The sequence below is a fragment of the Anser anser genome, assembly GCF_964211835.1.
Source record: "Anser anser genome assembly, chromosome: 4".
Classification (NCBI taxonomy): Eukaryota; Metazoa; Chordata; class Aves; order Anseriformes; family Anatidae; genus Anser; species Anser anser.
The window spans coordinates 54,778,729-54,793,088 of record NC_139724.1 but is presented as its reverse complement, the minus strand read 5'-3'; the positions used below and the strand labels follow the sequence as shown (position 1 = coordinate 54,793,088).

Sequence of the window (14,360 nt, the reverse complement as noted above, 5' to 3'; positions counted from 1 at the left end):
TGAGTTTGCACATATGTTGCACAGTCTCTGATTTACTGAAGTGTACATACGGATGCATACCCTCTGAAGGCTGCAGGTAATTTGCTGTTTGTTGTGTTCCAGGCTCACGTGAAACGTGGAGATCACATGAAGGGAGCGCGTATGCTCATACGTGTAGCCAACAACATCAGCAAGTTCCCGTCACGTAAGTACTGGCAGCGCAGAGGAGTTCATTAAGCCATTGTGTTAGAGGTGCATTGTCCTCCTGCAATCTTACTGCACACGCAACAACGACTATTCAGTGCCCTGCCCTCCTCCACGGGACAGCTCTTCAGTACCCGAGTTCCTCATCCGTCATTTAAAGTGGCCTTAACCACTGTGACTGCAACACTGAGTTGCCTGAGCCATGCCCAAATCTCAGGATTGTATGTAACGAGCTGGTTGATCCTGTGACTTTATCACAAGGTTTTAATCAGGCTTCTTTTGAAAAATACCATTTTTTGTTATATTGAGCTTCATTAAAGACAAATTTTCTTTGAGACCGCTGTGTGCAGACTCCTGTCACATATGACCACAGTACTGACAGTGAGTGCATCCGTCTTTGCATGTGCACACAGGCCCTTCTCTGTGCCGCAGGTCAGCCTGTCCTTTGTTAATTCCCGCTCAGTTGTAATCCCAGTTTATCTTTTTACAGCCAGTGTTCCCAAATACTTCATTACAAATTATGTCTTTAAACTGCGTATACCAGATTTGTGAGAAATTGTTGTAATCAAAACAGTCCTGGTGCAAGGCAGTGAGAGGTGAAAACAATTTTTTGGTTATGGTTATGGGAATTGCAGATTTGTGCAACTGTGTACTGTGAGGCAGAAGACAAATACTGTCATTTTTCATCGATACTTGTTAAGCCCTAGTAGCTCAAAGGCTTTCAACATTAATATTAGTAAATAAATATTTGGTATTATTTCATTCTGTTGCAGACATCGTACCAATTTTGACTTCAACAGTAATTGAGTGTCACAGAGCAGGACTGAAGAACTCCGCCTTCAATTTTGCTGCCATGTTGATGAGACCCGAGTACCGAAATAAAATAGATCCGAAATACAAAAAGAAAATTGAAGCAATGGTCAGGTGAGCGGTGTTAATCTGTGCTTTCAGGTGTACCCAATATCAAGGTTTTATTTGCAATGTTATTTTTGCTCCTAAAGCCTACAGTCTAAAGGCTCGCTCTGGCTCCCCCCACCCCTTTATTTTCTTGTCATTTGGTCTCAAAGTTCTTCTGGAATTCTTTGATGCTGGCCCATATTAAGTCTCAATATTATTTATGAGCTGGCATCAACACCATATTTTATGAGCATGCTGAACAGAGAAGTGTCCTGTGAGAACCATTTATCCTATCCTGCTTAGTGTCTTTTAACCATTTTGTTTTAAATTCACGCAAGGTCCATCCCTACTGCTTGTTGATATTTCTAGAAAATTCCAGGAAGCTTCTAAAATAGGACATCAATTTTAAAAGTTGTGTTGACTTGTCCTTAATGTATCTTAACTTGTCCTTAATGTATCTTACTTATCCATGCCTCGGGTTTCTTAAGTGGAGACAAAAGAATAGGCCATTGCAAGGGACAGAGATGCGTGCTCAGGTTAATCAAATGTGAAATCAGTCTCCCTACAGACTAGCACAGGAAGCCACCTACTTGTCTCAAAACTTGCTAGGCTAAACATCAGGAAAAAAATGTATCTCGTTCATTGTTGAAATGAAAACATGCTAAAAGTGAATCTAAAGTATTTTTCTACAAATACTCCCTAGAACATTAAATATTAAGGCCACATAAAAGACCTGAAAAAAGAAAAAAAAAGAGTCCTCCTCTTCCCCCTCCCCTTAACCAAGGCCAGGATGTCTGGATCAGGCCCAGCATTCTGGCAAACAGTTGACAAAAACAGACTTGTGATGTGGTGTTGGCCCAGTCAGATGGCAGGTTTAATTCTTGTTACTTTGTGGCCAGTTTTGAAAGAAAGATATCAAACTACAGTTATGTTGTTTACAATTAGACTAAAAACTGACCCATTTCTGACTTTACGTAACGGTGATGAAGCTCAGGTGATAATTGCAGGAAATTATCTGGTAGAACAAAATAGCAACTGGAAGCCACGCAGCTAGCTAAAAGGAAAAACACCTGCTAAGTATCAAAAGCATTGTAAACACCTTTGTTCGAGTTCAGAGCTTGACTTTTTATTCACACTGGTGCCTTACTTCTAGACGTCCCGACACAAGTGAGGCAGAAGAGCCAACGACAGCCTGCCCGCACTGCGCCTTCCAGCTCCCCGAGTGCGAACTCCTGTGTCCCGGGTGCAAAAACAGCCTGCCTTACTGCATTGCAACCGTGAGTGCTGCTGGTGATGATGAGCACAAAGCTTTTTTTTTTTTTAAATCCTTCTGGGTGTTAAAAATAGAACCTTCACTTCGCTAGTAGTTTCAAGCTGAGGTTTGTTTGCTTTCTCCAAGCTGTTACCACATGAGTGAAACTCATCTTCAGCTATCACTGAAGGAACACCCAGCAGTGTCCTCAGCTGCCACCCACACAGTGCCGGCCCATAAGGCTGACCCTAAAAATCAGAATGGTTCTGGGAGGCTTCACCTCCCTGGGACAGCAGCTCACGTGCCAGGACTGCCCTGAACACCCGTCACATGTAGAGCTGGGTGCAGCGGGTGCGTGGCAGAGCGCACTGACAGGCAGAGCATTACTGGTGGATGTAGAAGTCCCCCTTTGGTCTTTGGGCAGGTGCTTGTGAAGGGCACAGCTCTCCTCCCCTAAACTTCAAGCTGCCAGGACTGCTTTTAAAAAAGGGAAAGGCTCCACAAAACTCCATTGTTAGGAACGGCCAGAACATGACAGAAGTTTAGGGCACTTCCAAGGTTAAGTAATGGTAGGTTATTTCAGTACTACTGATCCTAACAGAAATGAGAAGCCCTGATATTTTTGTTTCAGGATTCTTTACAGTATATTGAAGAGGCATGGAGCACATTTCCTAGCGGAAGAGCTATGCCTCTCACTGTTACTAATATCATTACAAATTCTTTATACTGAGGTTAGATTCTGTGTAACACTTTTTACAAGGTTGAAGTGATTTGTCACACTAGAATTACAGAATAATCACAGATTAACTCCAACATTCGATGCCTGCTTAAATAAACATTCTTTATTAAAACTAAAGAATCAGTCTTACAAAAGATATATAGCTTTTCTTTTTAAACTATTGGATTAGCAGAATATTATGATCAGTATATTTCAGAAGTACTATCTTAAGAGGAAAAAAAAGTTCTTAAATACATAACTTTGCAAGCCAAAAACCGAAGTACGTATTCATGTACATTTCACGTAATTAGGCCACCTCTTAGTTATAGCTCAGTTACACCACAGGTATTTGTAACATCATGAGGACAGCAGAATTTTCTAGTATCTTTTGAAAGCGTCAGAAGAGTTTACTGTTGTATATTGTATTAGAGCATAAATTGCTGAATACAGTTCAAGGCACTGTTGCATGTTATAATGTTGACCAACCTATATAACAATTCTCTGTATCAAGAGCAAATTAGAAACCATACCGAAAAAAAAAAAGGAAATAATCTCTGCTTCATGTGGCAAGTCTCCGGACTGCCGCTATGCTCACAGACTGACAGTCAAATGCAGCCCCCAGGGCTCAGGTGACGTGGCTTGGGGACATTTTTTGAATGTCACGTAACATCAAAAAAAATTGTAAATTTACAAACAGCCCTCCCTATGCAGATTTACAAATAGCATTATAAAATTGCCAAACTAAAATAAAGCGGTAATTTAATACTTTTTTTTTTAAAAAGGAAATACAAATCGTCATGAAAATGCTGTCTCATTCAGAGCTCTTTTTCTAGTCACAGAATTTACACAATAAGTAACACTATTATGGTGGGGTTGTTTTGTTGTTTTTGTTTTTAAATTCATCAAGACCTTTAGAACGCTGTCGCTGAGACTTTCTCACAGTAACAGATCGACACCTCAGCGCCCAGTCTGCTAGGACACTACATACCTTTTAACAACTTGTTGCCTTTGCGTGCAGGGCCGGCACATGGTACAAGATGACTGGACAGTCTGCCCCCACTGTGACTTCCCTGCCCTCTATTCAGAATTCAAGAAGTAAGTTGGGATTTTTACTTCATTTTTTCTGTTGAAGGATTCCAATGTTAGTTTGTTCACAGTTTAGCAGCAAACAGTTTTCTTTGGTACTTAAAAACAAGCAAGCCTCTGAGGGTGGGGAAAAACTCTTACTTGAGCATTTCATCGAACATACTCCCAGAGCATTACTTTCAAGTGAACCAGGCACAGCAGCAGCCACCGAAACAAGAATATGCACCCACTAACACAACTACCACCGCTTGTCCCTGCTACCCATCTGTATGGGAATGGGCTTGGGTAGCTTGTACTGCAGTCAGGAACTGCTTCTCCAGAAACTACCTTCTAGCCCCAATGCTTTGTCTGTGCTCTAACGGCCACATTTTCCTCATGCCCCTGTAAACAGCAGCAACCTTCCTGTTGCAATCTTAGTTCTCAAATGTTTAAAAAAAACCCAAAACTTTTCTCCACCTAGACAGAAGCACAATATATTGCTCTAGCCTTTATTTTTACAGAGTATAGGTTTTACAGGTTTGCTAGTGTTAGAACTACCCTTTGATCTGCCACCCTTCTTTTAAAACAGCATGTTACAGACTGAGAATATATGTCCAATGTGTTCTGAAAGAATTAACATTGTTCATCTTAAGAAAATAAGTGACTGCACACAATACCTCAAACAAGAAGACATGGACCAGTAAGTTCCGGTATGTACAAGAAACGGTTTTTGTGTTGTATTGTGTTTGGGTTCTTTTGTTGCTTGTTTTTATTTAACAGGGCTCATTCTAGAAGACACTTGAAGTCTTTCCCAGCAAGGAAAGCTCAGTGTTCCAAGAATTTAACTTAAAGCCTAGGCCTCTCTCCCTCAGATCACTGAGGTGCAGATTTATCACATATTTGCACTCAAGTGCACGCAGCCCAGTAGTTTTTGGAACTGGAAGGAACCTAGCTGTTACATCATTCCCCCTGTGAGACTTCGGAACCGGTTTACCTTTATGACCAGGTTATCATCTGCAGCAGTCTGGGTTGGTGTGTTCCTGAACACCAGCTGTGTTTTAGTGGCACAGGGAGCCGTTTGAAGATCTCAGCAAATCCTTCTACTGATCAGCCATCGGATTTTAGGAGGATGGGAGGAGGGAAGAGCTCCTAACTAGAAGAAACAGAGCTGAAATGCAGGTTACATGATCTTATGCTGTAGGGTTTCCATGATAGAGAAACGATCTGTACAGTAAGTTCCAAATATATTTAACACGGAAGCTATCACAGGATAACAGCAACATACTATTGGCTTGACATGCTTACTTCAAAGACTGAAACCAAGGCTTTGTCTGTACCGCACAGCTGGATCCAGCGGTTTGGTTTTGTTGAACTGGTAACTGAAAATGCACGAACAAAGTTCCTTATTTATTTAACTGTAACAGTTGAAGGCTGATGTATTGGTGTAGATACCTTATATGAAAACTTAGCTATAAAGGCAAAGTAACAGGAAGTGCCATTGTGAATTTATATATATATATATATACATATATATATATATACACACACACACACACCATACTGACCTTATTTTTGCATTTTTAATCACTTTTTTCTATTTACTCACAGACAATCATGTAGTTTGCTACCAGAATCTTCATTTTGGGGTCTGACTAACTGTTTGTTTGTTTTCAGAACAGCCTGTCTTGTTCAGCAAGCTGCAAGGAACTCTATCACTGCATTACACGTTTTCTCCACTGGGATTTAACAACCACCATATCACTTCTATTTTGTGATAATCTGTAAATATTTAGCTTTTGATAAATTTTGTACTTTGATTTATTATAGTAATAAACCCCACTGATTAAATTAAAATCTTATCAAGCAAAACTTACATTTCGTCTGCACCAAAGGCAAGGGGCACCGTGTGATGTGGGTGGCGGAAGACCTACGTGTTCTCTTATCCAACATCAAGTGAGTTTTAATCATGCTAATTTCTATTTAACAGTGTCTGTTAAACAGTTTTAGGTATTAAACAGTATTTAGGTATTCTTAGGTATTCTGTTCTAGCTTTGATTAAAGAGAACATTTTAGTTCCAAACTTTGAAGAGACAGTGCTTAAATCCCTCACTGCTTTTCTGCGTCTCTAAAACACAAAAGCAAAGCTGGGGGAAAAAATATAACCACATCCTGACAGATGCAGAAAAGCCAGAACCTCAAAAGGAAAGGAGAAAGACAAACATTCCAGGAACTTAAGCAAAATTTAAAAAAAACTTGTGTGAAACACCTTTTATTGTAATCTTTTATACTGCTTAATTCCTATAATGTACAAATATGCAAATCAGATTTCTTGCATCATGTACTATTTACAAGATTTCACCACATAATAACAGGGATTTATAAAAAAAAATGGAAGTCCTACGAAGACTTAGCAAAAACACCAGGTAACTAAGCATCACATTTGTATCATGTTCATGCACCCTGGAGCTTGTTTTACAAGAATATTTATAGCTTGTAACGTAGCACGTTAAGAGTAAGTACAGCACTGCATAGTGTGAGAATACAGTAGCTACATCACCTCTATAAGAGGAGCATTTTCAACGCGCTGGTTCTACTTTCCCAGCTACATCAGTGGAGCGTTCATGTTCCTGACAGAAGTTAGATAAGCAAAGCCACATCCAGAGCAAGATTACTGTGTTTAATGTCTTGTTTTCTCCTTCCTTTTCCCTTCTTTTTTTGTTGGTTCTTCGTTTTTCTCTCTTTTTGGCAGCTTGGAAGACTTCGCCTTTTTTTGCTACAAACAGAATAAGCGGACAGTTTAAAATTCAACTGTAACCTGACAAAAAGCACGTATCAAAAATGCAATCAATGGGGGAAAATAGGGGGGAGATTTGCTCATCTCTCCCCTCCCCTTCCAGGAATCCCATTTTAGACATTTTAGTTAACTAAAAAAAAAGTTTAGTGTGGTAGTTTAGCACTGAAGAAACTAAGTCACCTTAATCATTGCATCGCTTTCAACACTGTCTTGCTCATCCTCATCAGACTGGATCTCATCCACGTTCAGGTCTTCACTCAGTTCAGAGTTCGCCATGGATCCTGACTGCCTTTTAGATGTCTTCACAGAATTAAGGGAATACGGAGTCAGATGTGCCTCTTTGTTGTACGCACGTGTAAAAGCGGCTTTGACCTGTAGGAAGGAGACGCTGAGCATCAGCTTAGCTAACCAACTCTCTAGCCAAGAGTCTACATCACCTTTCCTTTGGGGTGATGTGACCAAAAGGGTTTTGTTTTTGTTTTTTTGTTTGTTTGTTTTTTACAAAAGGATACAGAAAAGCATTCAAGAGCAGTGCCAGAAGCTGATACAGCTTGCAGTCAGGAGCCTGCATGTAGGAAGCACCTGCACAATCCTGCTTTCCCTTTCCCTTCTCTGTTCCACTTCTCACTATGCCCCTGACACAGCTGACTCCCAGTGATCCTCTACTTTGGGGGCAACATGAAAGACTGCTGAATGAAGCGCAGCCTTTATCTTTCAGGACGTGTCCCTGAACCCTTAGTAGCATGCCTGACAGCTGAGCTGCAAAGGCCTTCTATGGTCTCAAATTATAGTTAATAAGATAATTTATTTGCATCTTCCCCAGCTTCAGCCTTTCAACAGCATATCCATACCATGACTACCATTGTAGAATTTCCTTTTAAAATATGTAAGATAAAGAAAAAAATTACTTGTAAATTTTTACCTTGGGATCCAGCTTTGAAAAAGGACTGGGTTTGCCTCCCCACATGCTTATTTCCATGATATTTTCAACATCTTCTTTCATCAGGCAGTAAGAGTCCATGAAAGTTATAGCTTGTTGTACACCATCTGCTCCAAAGTCTTTCAAAGGCTGGACAAGTGCATCCCGCAGATAAGACAGATACTCCATGTTTACTGTCCTCTTGCACATCTGGGTTCTTTGTCAAATTAAAAGAGAGGAGTAAATCTCTACAGCAACTCACAGCTCGCTCCTCAACGCAACCAACCTGTAGGTGGGCTCTCACCAAATGAATTATCAGCTGCCTTAAGAGTTAACTGCAAGCTGAATTGTGTCATTTCTTTTGCAATACCTGGACTAGGGATAACCTGGTGCAAGGAATTCAGCACCCAAGAACTGAGCAGTCTGGGGAATTAAAGAATCACAAAATAGGTTAGGTTGGAAAAGACCTTAAAGATCATCTAGTTCCAACCCCCCCCGCCATGGGCAGGGATAACACAACCCAACTTAAAACAAAAGAAGAAGAAAAAACAGCCTCCAAAAAAAGTCAGTCAACTGTACTGAAAGTGCCCCAAGTCCAGATTAATGCTAAGAAAATGTCACCAACAACACCCAAGGGTATTCCTAGAATACACATGTAAACTTGTACCAAGCACAGCAAGGAATTACTGGTAGGCAACGAGCTACAGGAGAACCAGATATCCCTACTGATATAAACCAAAGAGAAGAGTCAGTACTACCTGAGACTCATGTGCATTGCCAGTTCTTGAACAATCCGTTCGTGTTTGCCTGTGGATGAAAATTTCCCCAGCCAGCTGGGAAAGACAGGAAACTGGGACATGTAACCTCTCATCAGCTCCCCGGGGAGAACACTCGAATAAATAGCCTGAAAAAAAAAAGTAACACACATGCCAAACTTAAATCACAATGAATTTAGTCTCGCTGACACCAAGACATACTACTCCACTTGTTTCAATGAAAGTAGGTAGGTGAATACAGATAGCTCCTCACTCTAAACAGCGAGTTTTAAGAGAACTTTGCTTGTTTCTCTTCTACATCCTACCACTTCCAGGTTACAGCTTCATCTCTTGTACCACCCTATTTATCATGTTCTAAAATAGCTATGAAGTGGTCTGGGTTTTCAAAAGCCTTTATTTAGAATGGCTTGTTTTGCCTGTCCAGTTCCGAATACAGTCACACAGACAGCTGACTTCACACAAACAAGTGCTATCATCTCCAGCAGACGGGCATAGTGAGGGAGACATTTCAAAAGAACACAACGACTTAGAGATCTCTAGAACAAAGCTACATAAGCAACTTGTCTACTCGGACCTGCATTAAGCAGGGCAGGCATGTGCTCAGTGACCTTCCGAGGTCCCTTCCAGCTTTATCTATGATACATTCTCTGGTGCCAGACATGATCCTTTAAGCATACATCTTGTCAAAGTTTCTGTGATCACTGAAAGAGGTACAGTGAAGAAGCTTCAGTCCTCTGTGCTTTAGGAGAAATACTGGCCTGGTAAAAGGCTGGAATAGGAAACAAAACCCAGTAGGCTTGTAACCACGTCAGAACTTGTACATGCCACATGTTCCCACACTTTATAAAGAAGGCTCAAGCTTTTCAATGTTTCAGAGACTTCATTTCACGAGACAGCATGGGTTCAACCTCGTGTTTATGTGGAAACTGCTCTACTCCCCAGCAGAACAGAAGAATACTACATGAAGCATGAGCTATAATAGGTCATTAAATTACACAGAAACCTCAGTTTTGAGGGATCAGCCTTGTATACTGCACACCCATACCATGAAGCACACAAAATGAGCGTTGAACACTCACCTGTGTTGGTAGAAGGTTCCAGTTTTGCTTGGTGCGAATCTGTTTGTCCACTAGATCACCATCACATATACTATCAGCTGCTCTACTCAAGAGCATCAAGTGCTTTTTCAGATCTCCCCTGAGGGGAAAAAAGAGTTGATTTTATTACATAGCAGAAACATCCATATAGGTTTTAGTCTAATTTCACACCCCGGCACAAAAGCTGTCAATTTAAGGTATAGACTAACTCACCCAGCAGCAGCCGGTTTCACATGTACGTAGTTCTCTTGGACAAAAAGAGGTGCTAGGGAATAGTCGTGGAAGAAAAGGTCGGATTTGTCTATAAGAGACATACGAGAAGCCTCCTCTCCAGCAGCAAAAACCTTCCGGACAACGTCAAAAGGGCCCTAAGTAAATATTTCAAGAAGTCAATGGGTTGCAAGTCAAACAAACACTAAGACACAGCACAGAATTGCTACACTGATTGCACCCAACAATATCTGGACTCAGCAGCACAAGCTCGATGTTCTTTATTCTACTTTTAAATGTACTTTATGAATAGCGCTTTGCCAGTTTTGAGAAATGAGTTTTACTTTTGACATTAAAAGAATTTTCTCCTAAAGGAAAGAATCAAAGTGCAAAGTATGAGCTTCGTAACTGCATCTTACTTAGAAGACCAGCATATCAAAAAACATACTCAGTCCTGGATTTACTGCTCTTCAACTATTTGTGGCAAGTTTGACGTGTACTCAAAACACTAGTCAGCTCTTTGTATCCAGACTATTAGTACTTTATTTCAGAAGATGCTTATAAAGCCCAGTATTTGTATCAAAATATCACAATAAAAGCCCGTCCAGTATTTTACACTCACCAGTTTGATATCCTTTTTAGCTCTGCCGGCATCTGTTTTGGCCTCATCATAAGTCAATGACTTATCTTTTGCACACCACATATTAAGATTATGCAAAACCTAGAGAACAAGAGTGACAATTTGGTAGCATAAAAGCACTTAAATGAAAGATTAAGACTTGAGCAGAAAAAAGCGGGATCCCTATACCTAAAAATAATAGTATCATTCAAATACCACACTGAAGTCAAGGACGACTTCATACTTCTCTGAATTGATGCTAATGCTGAACTGGCACTGACCTGTCTGATGTCTTGATTTGCTGCCAGGATTATCTCATGCATAGCAGGTGGTGGAATTTTTAAGCCTTCTTTAAACGCAATAGACATCATGGCACCCTGTAACACAGACAGTTCTCTGAGAAATTGTCACCAGAGAATTCCCATTAATTCTTTTCCCCTACAGAACACATTGACACAGAGAGTTGCATTTTTTTCCTTTTTTGATAAAAGTATAATTTAAATAGTTTTCTTGCAAAATACAAGTCAGCCCTTCTCATTGGTATTAAAAAACATAAAATGTAAAAAAACATAAATGATCATCTAAAACAAGTCTTTGGATATAGTTAAGATGGGCTTCTAAATCTGAAAGGCTTTGTAATCCTTGAGCCTTTCTTCCCAAAAAACTAAACAACCCAGCTGGTAAAGCAGAGATACTCAGTGAGGTAATCCATTAAGTTTCAAGCAATGTTTCCAATTCTGTATGACTTCTGCCACACGGAGACAGAAGTTGCTGATGGTAATTCAGCGTAGCCCATAGAGCCATCCTCCTTACCTTAATCTGCTCTAGACGAGGTCTCTGAAAACGAAGATCAAAGCAGTAGTGGACCAAGGAACGGATTTTAGGATGGTTTCGATCATTACACATGCAGATGATGGGGATTTTTGTGTGTTTAATCAAACCAATCAACTCCTGCAATATAAACACATTACGATCGCATCAGATACTTCAGAAGAATGATTAAGATGTCATACCAAGCAGCATCAGTCCCTGCCTTAGATCAGATCCTTGTCAGATTCAAGCCTATAACATACTTGCTACTGTGATTTCCACACTGAAAACTTTGCCCCCCTTTTCCTACTTCATCTGCTTGTGATTCTATTCAGCTGCAGTAGTATTGGTGCATCTATCTGCTTCCACTACCAGCAATCACGTTTTGACCATTTTTCAAGAAGCAACAAAGATAAATAGTCCAGAGTACAGCTGTCCACCAGAAGGACTAGATCAGTTCATCCAAAGATCAGTTTGACCCAGCCTGTGCCTGCCCAGAGGGAGCACGCTGCTTTTCAAACACACCTTGCCATAAACAAGGAGGAAGCCCAAAGAGCTCAGCCCTGCGGCTTCGGCATTAGTGGACTTAGCAGAGCAAACTTTGTCTGTTCAAATGAAGGTGAAAACCAGTTTCAGATTCTTGCAACGTAAATACCTGTATTTGAGCTAAAGGTCTGTATGCCCCTTATTGTCAAAGTACTGCATGCAACCACAGGAAATCTTCAGAATCTAAAACCTGAGTTGCTGAAGAGAACAAGTACCAGTTGCAGAGACCTTGGGACAAATTGGGTGGTTTTGGTTGTGCTTTTCTTTTTGTTTTTCAAAACAGAAATGTCTTTTCTCCATCTCTACCACTGCATAGTTCTTTCAGACTTCCGAAGTCCAAAGGACAAACTTCTAAAACAGGTACTCTGGAGACTCTACAGACCACAGACTGAGGACAGTAGACTGGCATGAAATATGGTGTGCACTCTTAGCAATGGCATTAGCTAGTAACTGTAGCAGTTTCACCTGAATCCCTCCTCTGTCTTCATTGCCTGCCATACCATCCACTTCATCCATGATCAATACATGTTTCCCGCTAACTGATGAGGATGTGCCTGAAAATGAACATGGACAAGAGAATGAGATTGCAATAGAGTATTTTATTCCCACGGGAATAAAATAGGGGCTTGCTCAGAGTTTTACCCCACACTTTATACTGATGCGAGCCCAACCCACACAACTGAAGTGCTGATGAACCTTCTGTTCTCATTCTACCACTTGCTGATGCAGAATTTATGTTCACAGAATAGAGCTGGCATTGCATATCTTCCAAGAATTAAACCCCATGCATCACAAGAGCAACTGCAGAGCTCCTTAGTAGTTTCTGCTGATTAATAACTGATTCTCTGATTCTCTTCCTAACACTGCTGTGCAATAAGGAAGCTCTGTCCCTCCTGTAACCAGACACTTAGCACAAGAAGAATCCTCCTTCAAACAACAGACATACCAGAACAGAAGTCTTTGATGCTGGTGTTGTTAAGCGATTCAGCAACTACTTCCTTTAGACTGTTCTTACTTCGAGTGTCACTGGCATTCAGCTCCACGTAGCTATACCCCAGTTCCTAGTTCAAACACACAAAAATGAGAACACAGATCAGTGAGAAGAGCATAAGCATACTCAATTAAAAACATCATTTTCAGAGTTCAAGAAGAAAGCTCTTCTAACAGCACTTCCAGATCTAATTTGTGGCTTCGATTTCTTTCTCCCGTTATACTACTTCTCTCTTGTACTCCAAAAATACTTACAACCAGACATGGAATAGACGTGCCCAAAAGAGCACAAAATTTTTGCATGAAGAAGTCAGAGGCACAGATTTAGCTGTGAAAGATTAACAGAGCTTCCACAAGGGACAGAAACAGAACTATGAGCTGAGGCTGACTAAGCTCCGTACTATCTCCAGATGCACATTAAAATCTTGTGTTCAGAGTCAGGAGAAGAAGCATGCCGCATCCCTCAGAAAGCTGATGGAAAGAAAAGCTTTTAACTATTTAACAGCTAGAAAATACATGGCTCTCCCAGCAGCCCGACCTCTTCACAGCAGGGCTGGGCTGCCTGTCACTCCCTTCAGGACCTCAACCCAGCTGCTCCTTTATCAGCAAACCCTCCCACCAGGGCATGCCACGCCGCAGCAGCGTGCTGCGCACAGCTTTGTTCTTGGGGTCTGGATAACCCAGTTTTGTCAGTTGTGTCTGGGGAGCACAGTGAAACACTCTGCAGAGAGACCCAAGGCAGCTGTGAGCAAGCTAAGTTGCAAACTAAAGGCAAAAAATACCACGCTGGCGTAGAAATGAGCCCAAGTCAGCACACCCAGCTCTAGGTGCAGCATTAGCCAGAGAAACAAGCTCTGGATCATCTACCTTTCTGTGAGCACAAAGCTCTAAGGTCTCTGGAGAAGGAGAAGCACAGTTGGAATAAAAAAATGAAGCAAGATATTTTAGCATTTGAGCTGTAGACAACACGTAATCTCTCTTTCCCAGCACAAAGACCAGACAGCTGCTAATTCTTAATATCCTATTTTAAGAGAGTTCTTGCAAGTCACTTAAGAACAAAATGATCTGCAAAGTCAGTACTAATGCTTAGCTTTAAGGGCATTCTTACAGTATGGAATCCCCAGCTGACTCTCATGAACAGTTGAACACAGCATAACCCTAAGTTCACAAAAACAAATTCCTAAATTCAGATTTAGTAACAGACATCCTGCTGTTAACTTCACTCATCCTACAGAGACATTTGAATTTGAATAAGTCTGGGAAAGGTATCTTTGTTAGATATATTAAAAAAAATCACAATCAAGGAAACTTGTCAAAGTAAGGAATTTCATTCTTATATCTACTCTAAGCCTACCCTTTTTTAGTTTAAGGCCATTACTCCTTGTCCTATCCTTACACTCCCTGATGAAGAGTCCTTCCAGAGCTTTCCTGTAGGCCCCCTTTTGGTACTGGAAGGCAGCTGTAAGGGCTCCCCGGAGCTTTGT

General features: G+C 40.9%; 2 protein-coding genes across 11 annotated transcripts in view; one reads left to right on the top strand and one right to left on the bottom strand.

Moving 5' to 3' along the window:
- Nucleotides 1–5,984, top strand: part of WDR19 (WD repeat domain 19) — a 41,384-nt gene extending 35,400 nt beyond the window's left edge. For 4 of the 6 annotated variants that reach the window (XM_083836228.1, XM_083836232.1, XM_083836230.1 and 1 more), the window contains 5 exons: nt 103–184; nt 957–1,107; nt 2,234–2,357; nt 4,069–4,145; nt 4,705–5,984. In XM_083836228.1, the coding sequence (XP_083692354.1) occupies nt 103–184; nt 957–1,107; nt 2,234–2,357; nt 4,069–4,145; nt 4,705–4,819 (549 nt within the window). In that variant the 3' untranslated portion in view covers nt 4,820–5,984. The remainder of the gene's footprint in view (nt 1–102; nt 185–956; nt 1,108–2,233; nt 2,358–4,068; nt 4,146–4,704) is intronic. The other 2 variants (XM_083836229.1, XM_083836227.1) reach the window with 2 other exon arrangements.
- Nucleotides 3,157–14,360, bottom strand: part of RFC1 (replication factor C subunit 1) — a 44,335-nt gene continuing 33,131 nt past the window's right edge. For all 5 annotated transcript variants that reach the window (XM_083836240.1, XM_083836237.1, XM_083836238.1 and 2 more), the window contains 11 exons: nt 12,833–12,947; nt 12,352–12,440; nt 11,344–11,481; nt 10,812–10,907; nt 10,534–10,632; nt 9,915–10,069; nt 9,684–9,801; nt 8,587–8,732; nt 7,832–8,045; nt 7,090–7,281; nt 3,157–6,888 (listed from right to left, as the gene is read on the bottom strand). In XM_083836240.1, the coding sequence (XP_083692366.1) occupies nt 6,793–6,888; nt 7,090–7,281; nt 7,832–8,045; nt 8,587–8,732; nt 9,684–9,801; nt 9,915–10,069; nt 10,534–10,632; nt 10,812–10,907; nt 11,344–11,481; nt 12,352–12,440; nt 12,833–12,947 (1,458 nt within the window). In that variant the 3' untranslated portion in view covers nt 3,157–6,792. The remainder of the gene's footprint in view (nt 6,889–7,089; nt 7,282–7,831; nt 8,046–8,586; nt 8,733–9,683; nt 9,802–9,914; nt 10,070–10,533; nt 10,633–10,811; nt 10,908–11,343; nt 11,482–12,351; nt 12,441–12,832; nt 12,948–14,360) is intronic.